We start from the raw sequence: 26,947 nt of genomic DNA on the forward strand, positions 1-26,947 counted from the left end.
CACTGCACCAGGTGAGCCCGCCGGCATGGAAAGGCAAAACTCGGACAAAGACCAAAACGAACGCATACAGTAAAACCCAGAGTGACAGCATGGAACAGAGAAGAGCCATTTCTCACGGAGCTACAACTGTCCTAGGAAGGTCAGTACACCTACAGGAAAATTGGTAAGAATCTAACAAGACTGCTGAGTATAAAATTAATATACCAAAAAATCAATTATATTTCCATATAATGAAACAAACACATTTTAAAAATATATCTTTTAGATATGGCATCACAAAATAAGAAAAACCTAGGAATAAACAAGAGGTAGATAAGACCCCCACCGAGAAAAGTACAGAACTGTAATTAGAGGAGACCTGGTCAGTGGACACAGACCCTAGACTCATGGCCTCTAAGACCCAATCTTACCTGTGACAAGGCAGTCTCAGACAAAACCCCAACTGAACCAGCTGATTCTAAAGTTCATGAAATTCAAAGGGTCACAAGTAGCACAAATGTCCTGAGAGCGGACGGGAAGCCCTGACCTGTGGCTGTGGCACTGCTCAGGGATGGACAGGACAGTGTGGGAAGCAGACACAGAAACTACTCTGACCGAGCGGCCATGCGAGTGATGACGCTGGGCAACTGGACCTATGTGGAGGGACCCTGGAGCTGGGCTGCTAACCCGCACACATGCACGCAGTCGGCTCCGGGGGAACATGTGTCTAAAACTCAGAACAGACAGAGCTGTGCACTCTTTTAAAAGATCCACGCAATGTGTTACGATAACCACAAACAAAAATCATCATGGAAAAGACTGATAATGTCATTAATTGCCTCCTATTCAATTTTCTCTTCCTCAAAAGACACCATTAAAATGTGAAAAGACTAGAAAGAGCTATTTGCAAACATATTCCACAAAGTACTAGTATCCAGAATTATAAATAACTCCTACAAATAAGTAGGAAACAGACCCTCCTGTAAGAAAACAGAAGGCTTGAAGAGGCCCTCTGGAAACCCAGGTGCTCGCCCAGGGACAGGGCGGAGGTGGGGAGCAGGGTGCGGGCTCTGGGAGGGAGGCGGGTGCAGGGGTGTGGACTCTGGGAGGGAGGTGGGGCGCAGGATGGCCTCTGGCAGGGAGGTGGGGCGCAGGGGTGCGGGCTCTGGGACTGAGGCGGGGCGCAGGGGTGCGGGGCTCTGGCAGGGAGGCGGGCTCGGGAAGCTGCCAGTGGGAGCAGGGCCGGCAGTGCCCCCAGACCTGCTGGCAGGCGTGTTAGCTGCCTCAGCACCACAGTTTCCCTGGACCTGCACTAAGGCTGTTCAGAAGACTCACATGAAACGTGAACATATGGGAAATAAAACCTTTACAAGAAAGGCTTCTTTCCTTTTTATAAAAGACCACCAAATGGAATTTTAGAACTAAGAAATATACAATCTCTGAAATTAAAAATTCACTCTACAAGCCCACACAGCACATCAGACAGGTGAAGTAGAGGGCAGTGAGCTGCGCCAGGACAGGAGAGGCTGAGAACCGAGGAGGAGATGACCTGAGTGCAGGGAAGTGGGGGCCGGGCCCAGGGTTTGAGGCAGCGGCATGGAGTCCCAGGAAGGCAGGCAGAGGCTGGGTCAGGTGAGAAACACCAGGAAATGGTCGCCAAAACTTTCCCACATTTGATGAGAAATACAAACTCAGGTTTCCAAGAAGATGAACAAAATCCAAACCAGAAACAAACAGCACGGTGATAATTTCCTACAGGCTTAAAATGGATTAATGCAAAAATCTTTAAATTAAAAAATCTGATGATGACCCCCTCCCCCAACTTCCCCACAAAGTTACAGAAACAAAACATGACCTGAAGGGGTGATGCCCCCGCCTGGGACCCACACAGCCCCCATCTCCACCTGCAGCTCTGCCCCAAAATCTACCACAGGCTCTTTCAGCAGATCACGTCATTTCACCAAAGACAGCAAGAGTCCCATGAGATACGTTTCCAAACTCAAAATCTAGCTCTGTGCTCTGCTAGAACGTAATTCTCAGAAACGCCCTACAAACAAGAGCTGGCGCTCGGGCAGGCATTCCCCCATGGACGTCAGCTCTGCAGACAACAGTCTCCACAGCCCTAAGGGCTCCTTGTATTCAGTCTTGGTTCTGACAGTTCCTGCTCATCAACCGTGGAGCACAGCTTATTTCATAACAGAATTCATTGTGAAACTCAGTTACAATTAGAGCCACTTTCTAGAACGTGTTTATTAAATAAGGTTGCCTGTTACACCATAAATTATTTTCTTTAATCACCCTAAAGAGCTGCTTTCTTGCACGTTAGGCAGAAAAATGCAACATTCTCTTTACCTCAAGACAGTTGATGAAAAAGGAGACATCTGACTGATTGACACGTGAAGGGTGTGGATGAACCTGTCTTTTTAGGACGTTTCGGGCCCTGAAGACAGCAGAGAGGGGCTCACAGGGCACGCGGCGGGGAGGCGGGCCGCGCGTCTCGGGGGCTGCCAGGGAACAGTGCCAGGGTCTTCTTGAGCTCCTTGTAGCTCCAGTGCAGCTGCTCCACCTCCGCCTGGTGCTGCGCCCGCACCTGGTCCAGCTCCTGCAGCAGGCGCTCGTTGGTGCTGACCAGGGAGCTGGGGGCGGGGACAGTGCTCAGCCCGGAGCCACCCGGCCCCCTCGTGGCCCTGCCTCCCCTGCTGCTGCCCAGTGCCCCCTGGCGGGTCTCCTTGGCCCGGGGCTGGCGGGTGCCCCACTGGCCTGTGAGCTGAAGGGGTAGGGAGGGCCCTCAACACTGACAACTCTGTTCCATTTCTAAAAAAGGCTCAAAGACAGAGACACTTCTAATTCCTGGTCAAACACAATTCTGATGTGGACACAGTAAACTCGAAGTCCTGATTCTGGGTCATTGGGGCCATCTTTAACTCTGGAGGGGTCTCAGGAGGAGGGTGGGGCTGGACACTGCCGACCCCGGCCCAACGCTGACTGAGGGCCTTCATGGCACCACGAGGAACTGATAGCACAGGGCCGTGTTCTCCACAGAGCTGCCCCCAGGGACAAACCCCGTCTGCTAGGACAGCAGAGGGCTGTGGTGCCCCGTTGGCCAGGACCTGCCTGGCCCTCCCCTCTGGGTCAGGGGCTGGGTGGGCACGGGGCCGTGGCCCTCCACCCCCACAGGGTCACGGCCTGGCTCCACTGGCCGCAGGGGAGCTACGGAGACCTCAGCCCGACAGTGGGGAGGGGCAAGGGAGCAGAGGACGGGGGAGGGCGCCTCCCGTTTCACCCCCCGGCCGGGGTCCCCTCTCCAGACACCACCCACTCTCCCCACAGGTCTCTTCACAAAAACTGGGCCAGGGAGTGGGGTGGCATCTCCACTTTCCCAGAGAACAGTCGAGAACCACACCAGGGGCTGTGTGCAGGCTACCAGGCACCGCGCACCGCCCCGGAGGCTGCGGGGAGGGCCGCGGGCGGCACCTGTGGCTCTCCTGCAGCATCTGCGTGAGCTCCTGGATCTTGTCGTAGTGCTCCAGGTGCTGCCTGAGCTCCACAAGCTCGCCCGAGAGCCGCTTCATGCTCGCCTGGAGTCCTGATGGGACAAGGGTGGCTGTGCTCAGGGAAATCACTCACTCCTGTGCTGGGAGACGAGATGATTCTAGGGTGTCAGTGAGCCTGGGGAACGTGGGGCGAGGTCATTGGGGTGGACAGCACGGCCCCCTCGTCCCACCCAGGCCCTGGGCCAGCCCTGCTGGGGGCGAAGCCCCAGACCCCACCCTCTGGACGCCCGTGAGGGGCGCATGTGCGAGGAGCAGAGGAGGGCAGAGGGGGCTGGATCTGCTGGACGGGCTGGCCTTCAGGGAGAGCCCAGAGCCAACACAGCTGGAGTGAAGGTCAGGGGGGTCGCTCACCGGGCAGGAGGGCCCAGGAGAGCCTCCGCAGTGGCCGTGCTCATGCCTGAGATGCATCTGCCCAGCGGGGCTCTGAGAGACCAGAACGGAGCAGGTGCTCATGCAGAAGCCCCCGGGGGACCCTGCGATGCCTCACCTACCCCAGGGCAGGCTGCACCCCAACTCCAAGTCCCAAGGGCATGCCTGCAGAACTGGCAGCACAGACTCCAAGAGAAGGAAGAGAGGAAAACATCAACCTGGGTATGGATGGAGCCGTGAGCAAGGAGTGCCGGGGAGGGTCCTGCAGCCTCTAGGGGTCAGTGGGCTGGCCCCGTGCACTCACAGATGCACTCACAGCTCCTGCCGAGCCTGGGCCCAGTGACACGGGGACGCACACACAGTGAGAGCCACGAGCTCACCGGAGATCTGCAGGTTCAATGCGGACGGAGCGTCAGCGGTCCTCACATCTTTCTTCATGCTCAACAAAAGCGACTTCAAGCTACTGCTCTCCTCCAGAGATCTGTCCAGATGCTGCCTCAGATAATCCTGGACAGAACAACGCATGCAAACAGGTCAAACTCTGCCCACCGCACTGGTACAAAGCCGGCACCCAGGTCCATTTGCCTGGATGCACAGGGGAAGGGAAGGGGTGCCACCTGCTCATCCACCCAAGCCTCCAGATCTGTGGTCCTGCTTCCAGGCCGCTCTGCCCAGAGGGATGCCGCGGGAGCTGCCAGCGCTATATCACTGCCTTCACACGTCCTCTAAAGCGAGGCTCTGTGTGGGGTCTCTCTTAATAAAACAGTGAGCACCAGACATTTCCAACACTTGTCTCCAGCAACCTCGTGGCTGCTGTCCCTCCTGTTCTACAAATGAGGGGACAGAGCAGAGGGTGCTCTCGCCCTGGAAGCCTCCCCCTTTAAGCGGGCCAGCCCACTGCACACGCGATACACAGAAGCCATGACATGCACGCTCAGGGTGGCCTTCCGCCTGGGTACCCTTGTCAGCAGCTGTCGCGGTGTGACTCCCGGGACTGCCTGGAGTAAGTGCAGAGGACCCACACTCCCTTGAGCCTTGGAGGCGACCACAGCCCCAAGTTGCAGCCTGATGGCAACTTCAGGAGACCCTGAGTCAGCCGCGTTGGGCCCTGACTGGAGGCCACATGGGGAAGCATGTGTTGTCTGAGGTGTGGCCAGGTGGTAGCTCCCTGGGCAGCAACAGACAACCGAACACAGAGGGCTCGGCACCAGCTTCTGCCCCCACAGCCCCTCCTCTCAACCACGGACAGAAACCAACAGCTGCTGCACAGCCAAGGAAACCAGCAATGAAATGCAAAGCCAGCTTATGAACTGGAAGCAAAATATCTGCAAACCATTTATCTAATAAGAGGTTAACATAAAAAATACATAAAGAACTCACACAACTCAACAGTGAAAAAACATGATTTAAAAATGGGCAGAGGATCTGAACAGACATCTTTCCAAAGCATACAGATGGCCAACACGAACATGAAAAGATGCTCAGCATCACTAATCACCAGGGAGACACAGGTCAAAACCACAGTGAGGTATCCCCACCCTTGTCAGGATGACCATCATCAAAAAGACAAGTGACAGCAAGTGTTGGTGAGGGTGTGGGGAAAGAGGCCCTCCTCTGCTGCTGGGGGGATGTAAGTTGGTACAGCTGCTATGTAAAATCGTATGGTGATTCCTCGAAAAGTTAAAAAAGAGCTACCAGAGAAAGCAATTTCATTTCTGGGTATTCATCTGAAGAAAACAAAAACACTAGTTTGAAAATATATGCACACCTCCATCTTCACAGAAGCATTACTCACTATTCCCAAGATATGGAACAACCTAAGTGCCCATTAACAGATGAATAGACAAAGATGTAGTATATAAATACAATGAAGAAAACAAACACCACGGGATCTCACTCGTATATGAAATCTAAAAGGACAAACAAACAAAAGAGCTGAAGCTCAAGGATGCAGAGAACTTGGTAACTGCCAGCGACAGAGGACAGGGCTGGGAGAAATGGGTCAATGGTTTTGGTTTTCTAGTTTAAATCAACTGAATTTTTAAAAAATGCTGCTGCAAAGAAAAGGAAGAGGTTGTTAATTAGATAAAAACAAAAGACCCAAGTGTATGCTGCCTAAAAGGAACCCACCTTAAATATAAGCACTAAGGCAACACTAAGGTGGCTATGCTAACATCAGACAAAGCGGAATGAGACAGCAAGCACATGTGGGCACAGGGGGTAAGTGTGAGGGGAGCACGGCACACTCAGGGCCCTGACGGGAGTGACACAGCAGGCTGGAGTCAGGTGACAGCACCGCATGGAGGGAGAGGCAGAGAGGGGCCCGGAGGGGCGCACGCGGGACGGCAGCGCCCAGAGGACTCTCACTGCAGACCCCACGCTGAGCACACGGGTCACCACGGCAGCTTACCTGCACATGCGGGCACAGCCGTGGGCCCGGCCACATGGCGCAGGGTGACCAGACTCGCACCACCAGGCAGCCTAACTCCAGCGCCCACACACTCACCCTGACGACACCTGAGCCTGACCACAACAGCAATTATAGGATGTGAATCGAATCTTTCTTGTTATAAACCATAAATAAACCTGAACTAACAGGAGAACACTCTAGATAGTCCCCATGCCATTACACTGAACCGTAATCAGCGGAGGTGAGAGCCTCTCGCACTGACGCACGTTGGTCTCCCTTCCTACAGCACACGGTCGAGGCGCCCGGTGACGTCACGTGACCTGCACGTGCACAGTGACGCCATGACCACAGTCAAGCCAGTGCACACGTCTCCTCACAGAGGAAGCATGTTTTGGTGATGAGAGCACCAGGACTCTGCTCTCAACACAGCTCCAGGGTCAACATGGTCCGACTAACGTGACTGTCAGCCATGCTCACAGCCCTGGACTAACCCCTACAGAACTGCTGCTCTGCCTGGGCCCATAGCTCCCCCACCTCCCACTGAGGGTGACCACCGGTCTACCCTCTGCTTCTGTAAACTCAACTCTTAGACCCCAGGTATGAGGTCACGGAGGTTTTTCTTGCCACGTCCGACTAACTTCACTTAGACAACGCCCTCGAGGTCCATCCAACAAGACCAACTCAATGGCCAGGAGTTTGAGCAAGCTCCGAGAGATGGTGAAGGACAGGGAAGCCTGGTGTGCTGCAATCCACGGGGTCGCAGAGTTGGACACAACTTAGTGACCGAACAGCAAGACCGCCCCACTGTAGGCTGTGTGAGGAGTCCCCGTACTATTTTCCAGTGTCTGTGCAAAGTCACACTCCCGCCACAGAGCACAAGGGTTCCCCCGTTTCCACACCCTCCACGTGCTGTCTCCTTTGACGAAAGCCACTCTGCAGGTGTGCAGTGGTGTCTCGCTCTGGTTTTGACTTGCATTTCCTTGGTGATTAGTAATACTGAGCATCCTTTCCACGTGTCTGTTTGGCCACACCACGTGGCCTGTGGGATTACAGTCTCCAGCTGGGGACTGAATCCACACCCCGACAGCAGAAGCAGAGTCCTAACCACTGATTGCCAGGGAGCTCCCTCCCAGGAGTTTTATAGTTTCAAGTCCTATACTTAAATCTTTAGTCCATTCTGAGTTGGATTTTGTGCTGTTAAGACAAGGGTACAGGTTCATCTTCTGCATGTGAACATCAAGTTTTCCCAACACCATTTACCAAAGAGATCACTCTTTTACCACGGTGTGTTCCTGGTGCCTTTGCCAAAACTCAGTTGACATCTATGTGAGGGTGTATTTCTGGGCCCTCTATTCTGTTTCGGCAATCTATCCCTGTTTTTATGCCAGCACCATACTGTTTGATTACCAAAGCTTTGTAACATAATTTTAAACTAGGAAGTGTGATGCCTGAAAAATGATCTTTCTCAAGATTGCTTTGGTGATTTGGGGTCTTTGTAGAACCAGAAAACGAAGAATACAAATGATAAGAAACATACAAATTTTAGAATTGTTTTTTCTGTTTCTGTGGAAAATGCCATGGAATTTTTACAGGGATTACACTGCATCTGTAAATGTCTTTTGTTTAAGATCTTTAACCTTCTTGGTTAAGCTTATTCTTAACTGTTTTATTTTTTTGACACTATAAATGAATTGTTTCGGAATGCTCATTGCTATAAAGAAATAAGAATGATCTCTGTTATGCTTTGTATCCTACAACTTCACTGAATTTATTCTAGTTTTCTCTCGTGGTATCTTTAATATACATCATTTATAAGCAGAGGTAACTATACTTCTTCCTTTCCAATCTGGACGCCTTATATTTCCTTTTCTTGTCTGCTTGCCCTTGCTAGCATACCTGACCCCTGAACAATGGCGGGTGGAGAGGGTAGGGGTGCCAACTCTCCTTGCAGCCGAAAATCCACAAATAATTTATACTCAATTTATAGTCAACTTCCCAAATCTGCAGTTCCGTATCCAAAGATGCAGCCAACTCCCAACTGTACAGTATCCCTGTATCTACTGGGCTTCCCAGGGAGTGCAGTGGTGAAGGATCTGCCTGCTGATGCAGGAGACACAGGAGGCACAAGCGCTATCCCTGGGCTGGGAAGATCCCCTGGAGGAGGGAATGGCAACCCTCTCCAGTATTCTTGCCTGGACAGAGGAGCCTGGCAGGCTACAGTCCGTGGGGTCGCAAAGAGTCGGGACACAGCTGAGTGACTGAGCACAGCACATATACTATTTACTAATAAAAAAAATCTGCATATAAATGAATCCATGTAGTTCAAACCCACATTTCTCAAGGGCCAACCGTCCTTCCAGCAGAAGAGACGATGTAAGAGTGGACATCCTTGTCTCATACTGGATCTTAGAGGAAAAACTTTCAGTTTTCTCCACTGATCATGAGGCTGGCTGAGGGCTTCTCATAAACAGCCTTTATCATGCTGAGGAAATTTTCTTTTAAAACACCTATTTTGTTGAGCTTTTTTTAAAAATCATGAATGGATATGGAACTCAGTCAGATGTTGCACCTGTATGAACTGGGCTGACAGTATTCTCTCTCTCTCTCTCCATGTGTTAATGTATCTGTGCACACAGCTCCCTCGGGGTGTACAGTCTTCTTGATATGCTGCTGCACTCAGGATGCCAGTCTTCTGCTGAGTCTCAGACAGCAGCAGTCTGTAGTTTCTCTTCTTGTGGAGTCTTTGCTTTGGTGTCCAGGAAATGCTGGTTTAATAAAACAGTGTGAAAGTAGGCTCCCTACTTCTATTTTTTGGGAGTTTGAGAAGGGTAAGTATTGATTTTTCTTTGAGTATCTGGTAGAATTCAGCCATGAAACCATCTGGTTCTTGCTTTCTTAAGAAGTTGGATACTGTTCCATCTTATCTGTTATTGACCTATTAAGCTTTATTTCTTCTTGACACAGCTTTAGTAGGTTGTACGATTCGAGGAATTTATCCATTTCTTCTAGGTTCTCCAAAATGCTTGTAAATAATCATTCCTTGACCTCATTTCTGAGGCATCCATTGTAATGTATCCACTTTCAATTCTGATTTTGAGTCTTCTCTCTTAGTCTACCTAAGAGTTTTTTGTGTCTTTTCAAAATCCAACTCAGTTTTGCTAATTTCTTCCTGTTGTTTTCTACTCTGCACTTATTTCTGCTCTGATCTTTATTATTTCCTTCCGTTTACTTTGGGTTTAGCTTCCTCTAGTTCCTCGAGTTGTAAAGTTAGGTTGTTTATTTGCTATTTTGAGACCTTTTCTCCTCTTCAGCGTAGGCATTCATGAATGATGGTCTCATGGTGAAGTTACAGAGGACGAGGGAGTTGAGCTCCTCTGCCAGGTCCGTACCACACTGGCTCTGGCTGCCCAATGGTGCCACCTGGTGGTGGAGCTGTTGCAGGGCCAACAGGACAGCCCGGCCCCACACTGGCTGGGGCAGGCAGGACAGCAGCAGGGACCCAGGTCACCCAGGTCCCTGGAACCTCCTCACCAGTGGTCTCAGAGCCTGGGGCAGGGAACACCGAGACCAGAGAAACTCCCCCGCAAGCCCAGCCTCATCCTCCCGCCTCTCTCAGAACAGAACAAAGCCGCTTGGGGCAGGCAGAGCTGGGATTGGCAGCAATGCAGACATCTGCAGCCACTGTCATGAGGGGTCCTGGAGTGAGAGCCAGGCCGCGCTCCTCAAGGGCAGCTGGCATCCTGGATGGGGAAGCCTGGTGGAAGAGGGGGTTCATGCTCTGCAAAGGCAGGAGGGGCCCCAGGGTTGTACCCGACAGCTGTCAGGGGAAGCACAGTTGAGAAGCTACGCTCATTCTGTGATGTCAAGACTGTTTTTGCCCCTACTAGGAATAAACGGAACAAACCATCTCCTTCCGCGTGTCGCTGAGTTCCAACACCACCTCAGTCATCTTCACGCCGTACTGTTGCTGCAGCTCAGTAAGGCGACTGTGCAAAGACTTATTTTCCAGAGTCAGGGAGCTAATTTCTTCATTCACAGTTGTCGAAGTGTCCTGAGTGGTTGTAAACTCTTGAACAGACGACAAAATGTGTCTTGCTTGAGCTAGAAGAGAGCGTGTTAAGAGAATGAGTATAGACAAAACGTGTTCAATGCATTTTGAAAAATACAGGCTGCACACCTCAAAAACATTGACAGGTATGAAGACTAGAAAAGGGACATTACGCCATTGAAATGGCCTTATCAGGCCTGTTTACCCCGAGGCGTGGAAGGGGACGACAGGCAGACAGCAACAGCTCTAGGGACCTAGGGGAAGGAGCCAGCATTGCTGGCTGCCGATGCCTTCCAGGAAGCTGGGCACCAGGCAGGCGGGGAGGAGCAGCCACCGGCCACTGGCGCCTCCTCATCTGCTCCTCCTGAGCACCCTGACACTGTAAGCAGGGCCCTCGGGACGCCCCTGCAGCCCAGAGGGCAGTGAGGCCGGGAACGGGTCCAGCGAGGCCAGGGGACCAGGGCCCAGCAGCGGGCAGGTGCTGGCACGCAGCACCCTGGGCCAACTCACCAAGGAAGGCTTCGCTGCTGTGCAGGGACCTGCGGCCACTCCAGTGCCTGTCCACCAGGTCAAGGAGCGCTTCCAGGAGCAGCGCCTCCAGGGTGGCCTTCTTCCCGGGCAGCGCGGTGGAGTGCAGTTTGGGACATGCCTGCCCAGAGACAAACCCCCCCTTGGCTCCTGTGCCCGACCCAGCGGGCGCGATGCAGTGTCAGACTGCTGCCTCGTCCGCTGCCTACGCCACGGAGGAGGGTCACACTGCACACACCTGCAGGCATGGTAGGTGGGACTCGCCTCCCTACCCCCTGCATGCCTGTCCATGTCTGTGAGGCGGGGAAACCATCCCTCAGTGGGAGGAACGGCTGAGCTGTGGCCTGTGTCAGTCAAGAGACCAGGCGGTTCTGAGCGCCGGCGTCCTGGGCCCTCCTGACCAGCCCCCGCCACTCTTGTGGGGTGGGGAAGAGACAGTCTCAGCTCAAACGCTCACTGGAGCCCGGTGGCCCGAAGTGTGACCAGCGCAAACAGGACCAGAGGGAGGGCTGGCTGGGCCGGTGCAGCAACTGGCTGCTAGGCAGAGCCTCACGGCCCCAACCATGCTGGGCCCACAGCCACTGGCATTTCCATCAGCGCTTACTTTTCTTCCCTTTAGAAATCATTTCATCAATTTTAAGGGATTACTGTAGAAAGGGAGCTGGCTCCTGCCCTCTGGCTCACTTTCTGAGTATCCAGGGAACATTTCCTGAGAAGCGGGGATTTAGCGAGTCAATACCAGGAGGGCCAGAGCTGGGATGAGGCCCGGTGTCCTCACTGTTAAGACAAAGCAAAAGTTTCCTCATAAAGAGCATCTGGGACAGCCAGCCAGACCTGGAAGGGGGTGCAGGAGCCACCGGGCCCCTCACTCCCGCCACCCCCCACCCGCGGGAGCCCAGGGCACGGGGATGCACAGGCCCACGAGGGGTCATCGGGCTGGGGCAGCCGTCCCCTGGGGCTGGTTGGCGTGGGGACACTGAGGCCAACAGCTGGCCACAAGCAGCGGAGGGTGAGAGAGTCCAGGGGCACCAGCATCAGCACTTGCGTCAGAAGCTGCACCGACGCGGCCTCAGGCGCAGGAGCAGAGCCCAGTGGGGTCAGGCTTCTGCCTCCCACTTGAGGAGCTGGGGTCAAGCCCTCTCCAAGACAACCACCTGGGGACACAGTGCTGGGAGGAGGGGCGCTGCAGGCAGCATTCCCTCGTGCAAAGTCCCAGCCCCGCAGTGAGGGGGCCCATCGGGGCGGCTCTGCCCACAGTTAACATCCTTTCGGGGACAGGAAAGCCCCAGCACAGTCCCGCAAATCTCCATTTTCACGCCTTCCCTCAGTCCAGTAAGAGACTGAAGATGCAGCCAGACCAGCCATGGAAGCAGACCTCGGCCCATGGCCTGAGGCAGCCACCCCAGGAGCCACCCAGCACCTACGACTCCAGCGTCCCTGGTTCTGCTGGTCTCCATCCAGGACCAACCACAGGGGCTCAGCACTCCCCTGGCCCACTTTGAGCTGGTGGAACCCCCCAGGCCCTCTCAGCTGGGGTGCTCTCCCCTCCTCTGCCCACGTGGGGCGCTGTGGCAGGGCTGCCTGCTGCCCCCTGTCCGCACGGTGGTCTTTACTCGAACCCCAAACCTTTGAGAACATCTCAGTCTCCAACTTGGCCATAACAATGGCCTACGACCACTGTGGGACAATCTGGGGAGAACCTCCTCTTGTGAACCCAGAGAATCACAGCACACACAGCTGGGACCGCGTTCACGACAGCCCTGGGGGAGCACCAACCACGGGACGAGAGGCAGTGTGGCTGGAAGGCCCGAGCGGACACCTCAAGGAGCCCCGCACCAGAAGACAGCTGGAAGTGCATTTTCTAATGGCAGCGGTGACCACACTACGGAGACGTGCACGTGAGGGCCGCATCCACCCCGAGCACCCCCACCCCTGCTCACCTCACTGGCGCTGGGCGGTCTTGGCTGCTCAGGCCCCGGGGTGGCTGAGAGGGAAGAGGTGGCCTGGCCCCAGCCCTCCGAACTGCTCCTCCGGCTCACACTCAGGCTCCCCTCCAGACAGCTGAGACAGGCCTCGTCCGCAGGCGCCTGGAACCTCCCACCAGGCATCCTCCGCTTCCTGTACTTCTCAGGAGCAGGTAAGGGGTTTAACATTTTTTGTGTCGACACACTGGACTTCTGAGAAGAAGCGCCTGAGTCCTCAGTCTCTGTGGAGTCTGTAACAGAGAAGCGGGCAGAGCCCTCACCATCAGGCTCCGGGGCTCAGGGACCAACGCCGCAGTTGTGTGCACACAAAAACGGGAAATTGACCAGAAAGTGAAAGACTGACCAATTACTGTGTCTTCCTGCAAAACTATGTATAACCAACTGGGTCAACTGCGTCTGTGAGCAGATGAACCACTGCTGTCTGGCTGCCTGGGTCAGAGACCACCTGGACACCAATGCCCCCGGCCGCGTCCGTCACCAAGTTCACCTGACCAGTGTCAGCAGGCCACCAGGACCCCCTTGCCAGGACTGGTCTGACTCACAGACTCAGAGGGACCCAGCACCCGCCTTCCACAACCCAAATGCACACCAGTCACTCTCCATGCTGCATCCCCCACTATGTGACACTGCCCCATTTCCCCCTGACCTGCAGCAGCCTGGGGCTTCTGCACGAGCCCACACCCCCACAACACCCCCGCCGAGTCTGGCCACAAGGAGCCAGCAGAACAAGCCACCTGGGACTGAGGGTGACCCCACAGAAGTACAGTCTGAATGCTTCAAAGCTCCGGGAGAGAGACTATGGAAACCGAGAACGTGTTCCTGCTCACAAGCATCTGAGACGTAACATTAAGATACTCCATGTGGACTGGATGGATCCTGGACCAGAACACGCACACATGCACCCCCACGTGAATCCGTGTAAAGGGACACGTGTGAGATCTCACGACACAACGTACATGCAGCGAGAGGCCGTGACTGCGGGCCATGGGCACTGGGCAGGCGCCACCACGACCTGCCCTGCCTCCAAGGCCCCACAAGCTCACCTGGATACAACTCAGGAAGGGACTAGGTTTGCTCACACTCGGGAGGTTTCTGACGCTTTTTCCACCTTCATGCAAACAACACTCTCAATTAACTTATTTATTTCCGTTGTCTTTGTGTCATTCAGTTGCAAAGTTGTATCTGACTCTTTGTGACCCAAAGGATCGCAGCATGCCAGGTTCTTCTGTCCTCCAGAGCAATCTCCCAGACATTGCTCAAATTCAGGTGCATTGAGTCAGTGATGCTATCTAATCATCTCATCCTCTGCTGCCCCCTTCTCCTTGTGGCTTCAATTTTCCCAGCATCAGGGTCTTCTCCAATGAGTCAGTTCTTCACATCAGGTGGCCAAACTACTGGAGCTTCAGCTTCAGTTCTTCCAATGAATATTTAGGGTTGATTTCCTTTAGAATGGACTGGTTTGATCTCCATGCAGTCAAAGGGACTCTCAAGGGTCTTCTCCAGCAACACCATTCAAAGGTATCAATTCTTTGGTATTCACCCTTCTTTATGGGTCATACCTGAATGGTCTAATGGTTTTCCCTACTTTCTTCAATTTAAGTCCGATTTTGGCAATAAGGAGTTCATGATCTGAGCCACAGTCAGCTCCTGGTCTTATTTTTGCTGACTGTATAAAACTTCTCCATCTTTGGCTGCAAAAAATATAATCAATCTGATTTCGGTGTTGACCATCTGGTGATGTCCACGTGTACAGACTTCTCTTCTGTTGTTGGATGAGGGTATTTGCTATGACCAGTGTGTTCTCTTGGCAAAACTCTATTAGCCTTTGCCCTGCTTCATTCTGTCCTCCAAGGCCAAATTTGCCTGCTACTCCAGGTGTTTCTTGACTTCCTACTTTTGCATTCCAATCCCCTATAACGAAAAGGACATCTTTTTGGGTGTTAGTTCTAGAAGGTCTTCTAGGTCTTTATAGAACCGTTCAACTTCAGCTTCTTCAGTGTTACTGGTCGGAGCACAGACTTGGATTACCGGGATATTGAATGGTTTGCCTTGGAAACGAACAGAGATCATTCTGTCGTTTTTGAGATTGCTTCCAAGTACTGCATTTCGTACTCTTTTGTTGACTATGAGGGCTACTCCACTTCTTCTGAGGGATTCTTGCCCACAGCAGTAGATATAATGGTCATCTAAGTTAAATTCACCCATTCCAGTCCATTTTAGTTCACTGATTCCTAAAATGTCAACATTCACTCTTGCCATCTCCTGTTTGACCACTTCCAATTTGCCTTGATTCATGGCCCTAACATTCCAGGTTCCTATGCAATACTGCTCTTTACAGCATGGGACTTTGCTTCCATCAGCAGTCACATCCACAACTGGGCACTGTTTTCACTTTGGCTCAGCCTCTTCATTCTTTCTGGAGTTATTTCTCTACTCTTCTCCAGTAGCATATTGGGCACCAACTGACTTGAGCAGTTCATCTTTCAGTGTCACATCTTTTGCCTTTTCATACTGTTCATGGGGTTCTCAAGGTGAGAATACTTAAGTGGCTTGCCATTCCCTTCTCCAGTGGACCACATTTTGTCAGAACTCTCCACCATGACCCGTCTGTCTTGGGTGGCACTATATAGCACGGTTCACAGTTTCACTGAGTTAGACAAGGCTGTGGTCCATGTGATCAGATTGGCTAGTTTTCTGTGACTGTGGTTTTCAGTCTGTCCGCCCTCTGATGGAGAAGGATAAGAGGCTTATGGAAGCTTCCTGATGAGAGACTAACTGAGGGGAAAACTGGGTCTTGTTCTGATGAGCATGGCCATGCTCGGTAAATCTTTAATCCAATTTTCTCTTGATGGGTAGGGCCATGTACCCTCCCTGTTTTTTACCTGGGGCCAAACTAAGAAGAGGTGGCAAAAATACACAGAAGAACTGTACAAAAAAGATCTTCACGACCCAGATAATCACGATGGTGTGATCACTGACCTAGAGCCAGACATCCTAGAATGTGAAGTCAAGTGGGCCTTAGAAAGCATCACTATGAACAAAGCTAGTGGAGGTGATGGAATCCCAGTTGAGCTATTTCAAATCCTGAAAGATGATGCTGTGAAAGTGCTGCGCTCAATATGCCAATAAATTTGGAAAACTCAGCAGTGGCCACAGCACTGGAAAAGGTCAGTTTTCATTCCAATGCCAAAGAATGCTCAAACTACAGCACAATTGCACTCATCTCGCACGCTAGTAAAGTAATGCTCAAAATTCTCCAAGCCAGGCTTCAGCAATATGTGAACCGTGAACTTCCTGATGTTCAAGCTGGTTTTAGGAAAGGCAGAGGAACCAGAGATCAAATTGCCAACATCCGCTGGATGATTGAAAAACAAGAGTTCCAGAAAAACACCTATTTCTGCTTTATTGACTATGCCAAAGTCTTTGACTGTGTGGATCACAATAAACTGTGGAAAATTCTGAAAGAGATGGGAATACCAGATCACCTGACCTGCCTCTTGAGAAATTTGTATGCAGGTCAGGAAGCAACAGTTAGAACTGGACATGGAACAATAGACTGGTTCCAAATAGGAAAAGGAGTACGTCAAGGCTGTATATTGTAACCCTACTTATTTAACTTATATGCAGCGTACATCATGAGAAACGCTGGGCTGGAAGAAGCACAAGCTGGAATCAAGATTGCCAAGAGAAATATCAATAGCCTCAGATATGCAGATGACACCACCCTTATGGCAGAAAGTGAAGAGGAACTAAAAAGCCTCTTGATGAAAGTGAAAGAGGAGAGTGAAAAAGTTGGCTTAAGCTCAACATTCAGAAAACGAAGATCATGGTATCCAGTCCCATCACTTCATGGGAAATAGATGGGGAAACAGTGGAAACAGTGTCAGACTTTATTTTTGGGGCTCCAAAATCACTGCAGATGGTGACTGCAGCCATGAAATTAAAAGACGCTTACTCCTTGGAAGGAAAGTTATGACCAACCTAGATAGCATATTCAAAAGCAGAGATACTACTTTGTCAACGAAGGTCCATCTAGTCATGGTTACGGTTTTTCCAGTGGTCATGTATGGATGTGAGAGTTGGACTGTGAAGAAAGCTGAAGGCGAAGAATTGATGCTTTTAAACTGTGGTGTTGGAGAAGACTCTTTTGAGTTCCTTGGACTGCAAGGAGATTCAACCAGTCTATCCTAAAGGAGACCAGTCCTGGGTGTTCATTGGAAGGAATGATGCTGAGGCTGAAACTCCAATACTTTGGCCACCTCATACGAAGAGTTGACTCATTGGAAAAGACCCTGATGCTTGGAGGCATTGGGGGCAGGAGGAGAAGGGGATGACAGAAGATGAGATGGCTGGATGGCATCACTGACTCGATGCACATGAGTTTGGGTGAACTCCGGGAGTTGGTGATGGACAGGGAGGCCTGGCGTGCTGCGATTTGTGGGGTCGCAAAGAGTCGGACACGACTGAGCGACTGAACTGAACTGAACCTACAGTGGAGGTAATGAAGATAACGGCAATCTCCTCCCATGTACGCACTGCTATACGCAGTGCCCCCAACCCAGCAGTAGGCCACCACTGACCCACACCTCTGCTGGAGACTCCTGGACACTCGAGGGCAAGTCTGGGTCAGTCTCATGTGGGGTCATTGCTCCTTTCTCCTGGATCCTGGTGCGCACAAGGTTCTGTTTGTGCCCTCCAAGAGTCTGTTTCCTCAGTCCTGTGTAAGTTCTGGCAGCTCTATGGTGGGGTTAATGGTGACCTCCTCCAAGAGGGCTTATGTCACATCCAGGTCTGCTGCTCCCAGAGTCCCTGCCCCTGCGGCAGCCCCCTGCTGACCCGTACCTCCACAGGAGACACCCAAACTCAGTTCTGTCTCAGTCTCTGTGGGGGCTCTGGGTCCTGGTGTGCACGAGGTTTGAGCCCTCTGAGCTTCCCTGGTGGGTATGGGGTTTGATTCTAAACGTGATTTCATCCCTTCTACCGTCTTGCTGGGGCTTCTCCTTTGTGTAGAGTTACCTCCTGGATTATTGGAAAAGGATGTTTGCTATGACCGGCATGTTCTCTTGACAAAACTGTTAGCCTTTCCCCTGCTTCATTTTGTACTCCTAGGCCAAATTTGCCTGTTACTCCAGGTATCTCTTGACTTCCTACTTTGCATTCCAATCCCTTATGAGGAAAAGGATGTCTTTTGTCAGTGTTAGTCCTAGAAGGTCTTGTAGGTCATCATAGAATCGGTCAACTTCATCTTCTTGGACATTAGTGGTTGGGGCATAGACTTGGATTACTGTGATACTGAATGGTTGGCTTTGGAAATGAACAGAGATCATTCTGTCATTTTTGAGACCGCACCTAAGTACTCAATTTTTTATTCTTTTGTTGACTATGAGGGCTCCTCAATTTCTTCTAAGGGATTCTTGCCCACAGTAATAGATAAGATGGTCATCTGAATTAAAATCTCCCATTCCCATCCATTTTAGTTCACTGATTCCTAAGATGGTAACGTTCAATTTTGCCATTTCCTGCTGAACACATCCAATTTACCTTGATTCATGGACCTAACATTCAAGGTTGCAATGCAATACTGTTCTTTACAGCATCGGACTTTACTTTCACGACCAGACACATCCACACCTGAGTGCTGCTTCCAATTTTGCCCGGCTGCTTCATTCTTTGTGGGGCTATTAGTAATTGCCCCCCACCTTTCCCCATAGCACACTGAACACTTTACAACCTGCAGGGCTCATCTTCTGGGGTCATGTCTTTTTGCCTTTTCATACTGTTTGTTCATGGGGTTCTCGCAGCAAGAACACTGGGGTGGGTTGTCACTTCCTCCTCCAGTAGACCACGTTTTTCACAACTCTTCACTATGACCCGTTCATTTTGGGTGACTCTGCATGTCATGGCTCATAGCTTCATTGAGTTATGCAAATCCCTTTCCACGACAAGGCTGTGATCCATGAAGGGATTTCTAAATTGTAGCTATTGTCATAGGCCCATGATGTATTCAGAAGAGAATGTGTATGCGAGTCCAAGTGTATCAAGAAAGCACCAAAGTACTCACAGAGCAGGAACCTACACCACTCATGTTTTACAAATGTTAGCTTTCATTTGTAAAGGAGCGTATTCCCTTAACACATCTCAGGGTCACACACACACACAGTCGAGAGAAGAGGAGCACAGCACACCGGGGGGCTCACCTGGGGTGAAGCGCTGTGGGGGGAGCTCGCCGCAGCGCTGGTCCTGCAGCCTCGGCTCCACGCAGCCCGCCCTGGAGCTGCTCCTGCGCCGCTCAGGGCCCTTCCACAGAGAGTCCCCACACTGGTGCTGGACTGACTGAGGGCTCAGTCGGTGCCGAGACTCTGCTGTGTTCAAAACATTTAAAAAGTTTATTCCATTAAAACTTACACTTCCGGTTTCTGACAGCGTAGCATATCTGTCAAGCACACTCCTATGTGGGGTAAACAGGAAAGAAAAGCTGAGTGGATAACACAGCGCCAGCCACCCTGCAGGCGTCACTGCCCACAGCACCCCAGGAGAGGGGACCCCGCCCGACCTCCAGCGGGAAGCACCATCCAGCCGATGAGTTGGGACAGACACAGCAGTCAGCGGATCCAGAGACTCCGGCCACTGAATGAACAACCTTGCAAGGTTGTCTTTGCAATAAATGGCACTGGTACAGCTGGATACACGTTGGGACAGACGGACAACCTGAGCCACTACCTCACACCACAGCCAGAAATTGACTCTAGAGAGCAGCTCTCAGATCTAAGTGCAGGTCCCCAGGAGGTGGACAGGGGAGGAAGCCTCCACAAGCACGGCCAGCACACTGAAAAGCACCACCACGAAGGAAAACAGGGTGGAGCGACCTCACTCAGATAGAACCGCTCCTGGAAGCACTGCTTAGGAAATGAAAGGCAGGCCACAGGGTGGGCAGAAATCTGAGACAGGCTGTGTTCTACCAGCATAATGGAGTCCGGGGCATCAATACCAAGAAAGGAATAGGGGAGGGGGGCAGCAGGAACAGAAACGGCTCACAAGATGACACGAGCGCATGAGCAGGCTGCTGGGACTCATCTCCAGGAAACGAGAACTAAAGCCCTCAGTAGACATTGCCGCACGCTCAGGACGGGCGCCACACTGGAGGGCCCGACAGGCCCGGGAGGTGGCGGGGAGGCCGAGGCAGGGTGCTACTGCAGCAGGAAGACCCAGATGCTGTGACTTCACGAAAAGCTCCTGGGACCCATGAGAGAAGCAGCAGCAAAGCAGCTGAAGCTCATACACGAGTCCTGGCGGAAAAGCCGGCACGGGCGTGAAGGAGCTCACATGCCCGCCCTCGTCAGGTGTCAACCCCTCACTCACATGCAGCTGGAGCCAGAGAGGAGCCCCCTTGAGGCCAGCGGGGACTCAGCCCCTCCAGCACAGGACGCCCCACATCTTCGCTACCCCCGCAACTGACCTGAGAGGGACCTGAGGTGACAGACTTGCAGTGACTACATCCACCTAAACACACTGACTTCTCCTGCAATTCCACGACCAAATTACTGATATTTCCAGGTGCACAAGACTTCCTGAAGGGTCTACATTTAAAGGTAAATTCTCTTAAAAAGGCGGCGTGGATCCTGAGGCAGCAGACATCAGCCTCCCAGCCGGGCTTGCACCCACCCTCTCGGCGAGGAGCAGCCTACCTTGGGAGGTCTGGAGGCTGGCCTCTGACTCCTTCTGGCTGGAACTCATGCCCCCAGGAGGGTTGCTCAGGTCCCACTCGCACTCAGCAATGAGGCTCAGGACCGCCTCGTCATCCGCATCCATGACCAAGCACTTCTTGGCGGAGGAGTCAGTGCACTTGACTCTGGAGTGATGAGGTCTACAAAGACAAGCAAACCTGGCTCTGTGCTCCCACCCCCACCCAGCGCGTGAAGACCCCGGGACACAGCCGCCTGCACTGCTGACCCTGCCTCAAGGTCTCAGGAGGAGCAGCGGGGGCTTCTGCCACAGGGAAGGCGGAGTGAACTCGGCCAGGATGACTGGTCACCACACCCGGCTTCATTAAAGGGTGGCAGTTCCAGGAAGCCCCCCGTGCAAGGATCTCCTAGCACTGTGGTACACGTGACCAGCAAAATTCAAGGAGGGACTTGTCTGGCAGTCCAGTGGTTAAGATCCCATGCTTCCAATTCAGGAGGCACGAATTCTATCCCTGGTTGGGGAAGCGAAGATCCATATGGACCGACCAAAAAACAAAACAAAAAGAAAGTTCAATAACATGGTGTTCCAAATTTCTATTTTCACATTAAGTGAATATATCTCTCTAACAACTGAAACGTGAGGCTGTAGAATAGGATGTCCCTCCATACAAAGGCAAACATTCACAGGAGACCTAATTCTAACAAAGGCAGCTTAAGAATCACTCTTCAAAACAGAACTCAGTCACATACTACGAACACTGGCTTTATGACCCTGATCACACTTTGAGAAGTCAATGACACTCTATTTTCTAGAGCTGAGAGTCTTCCAGGTCCCTGCAGAAAGAAGGGGACTGGGTTCTCCTTCAAGGTCTGCCCACAGACACCTGATGGTGGACACATACAGCCTATCGGGGTCTCTACTGTCACCTCTGGATAATAAGGTCACTGTACCAGATCATCTAAACTCTGTGATAACTTAGTCTTGAGATAATCAAGGATAGGTCAACTGAAAACACGTTCCCCAGGTGGCTCAGTGGTAAAGAATCCATCTGCTAATGCAGGAGATGTAGGAGACACGGGTTTGTTGCCTGGGCTGGGAAGATCCCCTGGAGGAGGGAATGGCAACCCACTCCAGGATTCTTGCCTGGAGAATCTGGTGGACAGAGGAGCCCGGCGGGCTACAGTCCATGGGGTCGCACAGCGTTGGACATTACTGAGAACACACAGACTGCAAAACATCGCTGAAACAAAGTAAAGATGACATAAGTAAGTGGAAACACACCACATATGCATAGACTGGAAGACTCAACACTGTTAAAATATTCATTGCCCAAAGAAATCCACAGAATCCGTGCGATCCTATCAAAATCCCAATGATATTTTCCCCAGAAATAGAAAAGCCATCCTAAAATGCATCTGGAATCTCATGGAGCTCCAAACAGCCATAACAACATTGAGAAGAGTAAGCACTAGAACCAGGTTCAGAAACGCTGGATGAAATCAGGCTTTGATTTTAGACAACTGTGAGTAATAATACTACAAGGTCTAATGGAAAAAAGAGACAATGTGAAAGAACGGACGGGAAACCCAAGCAGAGATGGGGAAATTCTAAGAAAGACCCTAATAGAAACGTTAGTTGAAGACACTGTAACAGATGAAAAGTGCCTCTAATGAGCTCAACAGTAAACTGGATGTGGCTGAGGAAAGAACCTCTGAACTTGATAACATAATAACAGAAACTCTAAAATTGAAAAGCGAAGATTAAAAAAGACTGGAAAAAAAAGAAAAACCAGAATAGAATACCTAGAATCGTGGGCCAACACCAAAAGGCCTAATATTCACACATGAGCCTGCCAACAGGAGAGAAGGGAACTGAAGACGACTAAGAATCCCTTAAGGGAATGTCAGACACCAAATCACACAAACAGGAAGCTCTGAGAACAGTGGTAGAATAAATGCTGGGAAAAATTACATCAAGGAATATATCCAAACTGGAGAAAAGCTAAGACAAAGAAAAAAATCTTCAAACAAGTCAGAAGGGAAAGTTCTTTATGTACATTATTGTTGTTCAGTTGCTAAGTCGTGTCTGGCTCTTTGTGACCCCATGGACCTCAGCATGCCAGGCTCCCCTGTCCTTCATCATCTCCTGGTGTTTGCTCAAAATCACCATCATTGAGTCCATGATGCCAATCCAACTATCTCATCCTCTGCCGCCCCCTTCTCCTCCTGCCTTCAATCTTTCCCAGCATCAGGATCTTTTCCAATGAGTCGATTCTTCACATCAGGTGGCCAAAGTATTTATTGGAGCTTCAGCATCAGTCCTTCCAATCAATATTCAGGATTGATTTCCTTTAGGAATGACTGATTTGATTTCCCTGCAGTCCAAGGGATTCACAAGAGTCTTCTCCTGCACCACAATTCAAAAGCATCAGTTCTTCAGCATTTAGCCTTCTTTATGGTCCAACCCTCATATCCATACATGACTACTGGAAAAACCATAGCTTTGATTTTGTGGACCTCTGTCAGCAAAGTGGTGTCTCGTCATAGCTTTTCCTCCAAGGAGCAAGCGTCTTTTCGTTCCATGGCTACAGTCAAGCCCACAGTGATTCTGGAGTCCAAGGTGAGAAGAATCTGTCACTGCTCCCACGTTTCCCCCTTCTGTCCGCCATGAAGTGACAGGACCAGATGCCATGATCTTAGCTTTCTTACTGTTTACACTGTACTTAGTCTATTAAGTGAGCAACAATATTATGTTAAAAAACAATGTATACACTTTAATTTTAAAACGTTTTATTGCTAAAAAGTGCTAACCATCATCTGAGGCCTTTGCAAGTCATGGCAGCAATGGGATCACAGATCACTGAAATATAAAAAGCTGAAAAAGTCTGAAATACTGCAAGAATTACCAAAATGTGACACAGAGACATGAGGTGAATAAGGAACAAATGCCACTCGGAAAATGGCACGACAGACTCGCCTGACTCGAGGTTAACACAAACCTTCAATCTATGAAAACACAGAATCTGCAAAGCACAATGAAGCAAAGCACAGAAAACGAGGTCTGCCTGTCCTGTGTGCTCAGGGCGACCACCAAAGTGAAAACATGCCCATAACTGATGTGTTAACGGGGAAATGGAATCACTGGATGATCACGTAAAACCAGGAAAGGAAGGGAAAGATCAGAAGACAAAGTAAGAACAAGGGCATCAGACAGAAACAGCGAACACAGCAGCTGTTAACCCAGCTGCATCAAGAATCACTTCAGACATCAGGGTGTAAACGCACCAAGTGGAGGGCAGAGACGGTTAGCGCGGATCAAAATACAAGGCCGACTACATGTTACCTACAGAAGCCCCCTTCAAATATAAAGATGCACAGGTTAAAAGTAAATGGACAGAGAAAGAAAAACAGACTATGCTAACACCAATCAGAACAAAGTGGAAGTAGCTACATCACTTTCAGACAGAGCTGACTTTGGGTGGTGAGTGCAACCTGGGATAAAGAGGGGTCAGGACTCAGGGCAGCTCTGCAGGAAGACGCAGCAGCCCTGGACGGGCTTGCACCAATAAGACAGCATCAGGTTACCCAACACAGCCACTGAGGGAGCTCAGGAGGACGGATCCACTTCCCTACCCCGCGTCAGAAAGGGGTGGATCCCGCAGGCAGTCAGTCACCAAGGACACAGCTGGGCCCGACACCACCACCTGGAGGAGCCGGCGTCCACTGTGTCCAGACAGCAGGACACTCGTCCCACAGTCACACGGAACACTCACCAACACATATTCGTCCTGGGCCACAAAACATGCCTCTACACGTTAAAAAGAAAACAAATCACACGATATTTGTTCTCAGGGCACAATGAAATTAAACTTGTAATAAAATAAGTAACAGAAAGATAACTGGAAAATCTCAAAAAAAGGAAGATTAAACAACATATTCCCAAATAACATGAGTCAAAGAAACCTCAAAGTATTCTGAAGTAAAGTACTTCAAAATAAAAATATTTTCAACCAAATTAAAAAGAATATACACCTCACTGAAATTTGTGGGATGCAGTGAAAGCAATGTGTAGAAGGAAATACATAATACTGAATGCACAGTAGACACAGTACAATCCAAAATCAGTGACCTAAGCTTCCATCTTAGGAAACTAAGAAAATAAATCCAAAGCAGGAAGAACAAAAGCAATAGTAAAATTTAGAGTAAAAATCAATAAAGTTGAAAACAGGAAAAAAAGAAAATCAACAAATCCAAAAGCTAGTTCTAAATTTAAACACATAAATAAAATGGAAAAACCTCTATCTATAACAGGTTAACTAGGGAAAAAAGACGCATCACTAACACAGGAAGTAAAAGCAGCAGCACCACTGGAGATCCTGTGGAGCAAGAGGGTAACAGAGAGCACCCTGCCCACAAACGGGATAACCCGGATGAAACGGAACCGTTCTGGAAACGCACAATCTTCCAAAACCCACACCAGGAAAAGTAGATAGGAAGAACAGACTTGTATGGATTACAGACCTTGAATCAATCATTGATAGCCTCCTAAAATACCAGGTCCAGATACATTCACTGGTAAATTCTACCAACATTTAAGAAAGAAATTATACCAATTTTCTATAAGACAGAAGAGGAAACAGAGGGAATACAGACTAACTTATTCTATGAGGCCAGCATTACCTTAATGCCAGAACCAGCAAAGACAATGCAAGGAAAATACAGACCCTTTATCTCCCATGAACACGGATGCAAAAAATCCCCAACAAATACCAGCAACTTGAGGCCATGAAGGTATGAAAAGAAGTCTACACCACAAGAGAGTGGGGTTTATTCCAGGTGCACAGCTGGTTCAACATTCGGAAAAAAGTCAGTGTAATGCATCACATCAACAGGCTCAAGAAGAAGAGTCACGTGACAATATCAGTAAATACAGAAAAAGTATTCGACAAAGTCTAATACCCATCCGTGATAAAATGGTCAGTAAACTGGGCATGGATGGGAACCTGCTGCACTGGATAAAGACACCAAGGGAAGCCCGCAGGTGGCAGCAGACCTGGTGGGAAACACCCGCTGCCACCCCGCCAAGACCAGGAGCGAGGCGAGCACGGCCCCACTGCCCACGGCCTTCACACCATACTGGATGTCCCAGAGAGACCTGCTGCCACCCTGCCAAGACCAGGAGCGAGGCGAGCAAGCCCCGCTGCCCATGGCCTTCACACCATACTGGATGTCCCAGCCAAGGCAGTAAGATGAGAAAAGGAAATTAACAGCATACAGATTGGGAAGGAAGACATATACAACTATAGATGGCATGTTCAAAGATGACATGCCATCTACAGAAAACCAAAAAATCAGTCTTACAGCAAACTCATAAAATTCAAAATGTATGGGTTACACTGTGTCCCCTAAAAAGGGATGCTGAAGTCCTAACACCCTACACCTCAGAGCATGACCTTATTTGGAAATAAGAGTCTTTACAGAGGTAATTGAGTTAAAATGAGGAAATTATGGGGAGCCCTCGGAGAAGGCAATGGCATCCCACTTCAGTACTCTTGCCTGGAAAATCCCATGCATGGAGGAGCCTGGTGGGCTGCAGTCCATGGGGTCGCTAAGAGTCAGACATGACTGAGCGACTTCCCTTTCACTTTTCACTTTCATGCATCGGAGAAGGAAATGGCAACCCACTCCAGTGTTCTTGCCTGGAGAGTCCCAGGGATGGGGGAGCCTGGTGGGCTGCCGTCTCTGGGGTTGCACAGAGTCGGACATGACTGAAGTGACTTAGCAGTAACCAATATGACTGATGTCCTTAAGAACGGGGAAATCTGGACACAGGACAGACGGGCACAATGGGGAGCTCTGTGAAAAGACGCAGGGAGAAGACAGCCACAGTGAGAAGACTGGAGAGAATGCTGGAGATGGTCAGCAAACCGTTGAAGCTGGAGTCACGGAATGGATTCCCTCTTAGAGCCTCCAGGAGGAAGCAGGGCTGACAACACCTTGATTTCAGATTTCCAGCCTAAGAACTGTAAGGCAATAAATTTCTGTTATTTTAAGCCACCCTGTTTGTGGTACTTCGTCACCAGCAGCTGCATACAAGCCAAATGCTTTCATATATTGTCAGCAATGAACAACTGGAATTTTAAATTAAAAAGCCTAAATTAGCCTCAAAAGACCAACATACTAAAGCATAAGTCTAACAAAATACGTACAGCATCAAATCAGGAAAACTACAAACCTCTGATAAATGAAATCAAAGAAGAACTAAATAAATGGATATTCCATGTCCGTGGATATGAAGACTCAATAGTGTTAAGATGTCAGTTTCTTCTCATCTGTAATTCAACACAATCTCAATCAAAATTCCAGCAAGGTATTTGGTGGATATTGACAGA

General features: G+C 50.4%; 1 protein-coding gene across 10 annotated transcripts in view; it reads right to left on the reverse strand.

Annotated features, from left to right (window-relative positions):
- Positions 1-2,194: 2,194 nt before the first annotated feature.
- CEP72 (centrosomal protein 72) overlaps positions 2,195-26,947 on the reverse strand; it is a 37,267-nt gene continuing 12,514 nt past the window's right edge. For 4 of the 10 annotated variants that reach the window (XM_070357788.1, XM_070357792.1, XM_070357791.1 and 1 more), the window contains exons 5-12: positions 20,559-20,737; positions 19,071-19,235; positions 12,829-13,103; positions 10,871-11,009; positions 10,217-10,413; positions 4,283-4,409; positions 3,383-3,565; positions 2,195-2,615 (exon numbers count right to left, since the gene is read on the reverse strand). In XM_070357788.1, coding sequence (XP_070213889.1) covers positions 2,302-2,615; positions 3,383-3,565; positions 4,283-4,409; positions 10,217-10,413; positions 10,871-11,009; positions 12,829-13,103; positions 19,071-19,235; positions 20,559-20,737 — 1,579 coding nt within the window. In that variant the 3' untranslated portion in view covers positions 2,195-2,301. Of the gene's footprint in view, positions 3,566-3,606; positions 3,649-4,282; positions 4,410-10,216; positions 10,414-10,870; positions 11,010-12,828; positions 13,104-19,070; positions 19,236-20,558; positions 20,738-26,947 lie in introns of all 10 variants that reach the window. The other 6 variants (XM_070357789.1, XM_070357798.1, XM_070357795.1 and 3 more) reach the window with 6 other exon arrangements.

This window comes from Bos mutus, chromosome 20 (genome assembly GCF_027580195.1).
Source record: "Bos mutus isolate GX-2022 chromosome 20, NWIPB_WYAK_1.1, whole genome shotgun sequence".
Taxonomy (NCBI): Eukaryota; Metazoa; Chordata; class Mammalia; order Artiodactyla; family Bovidae; genus Bos; species Bos mutus.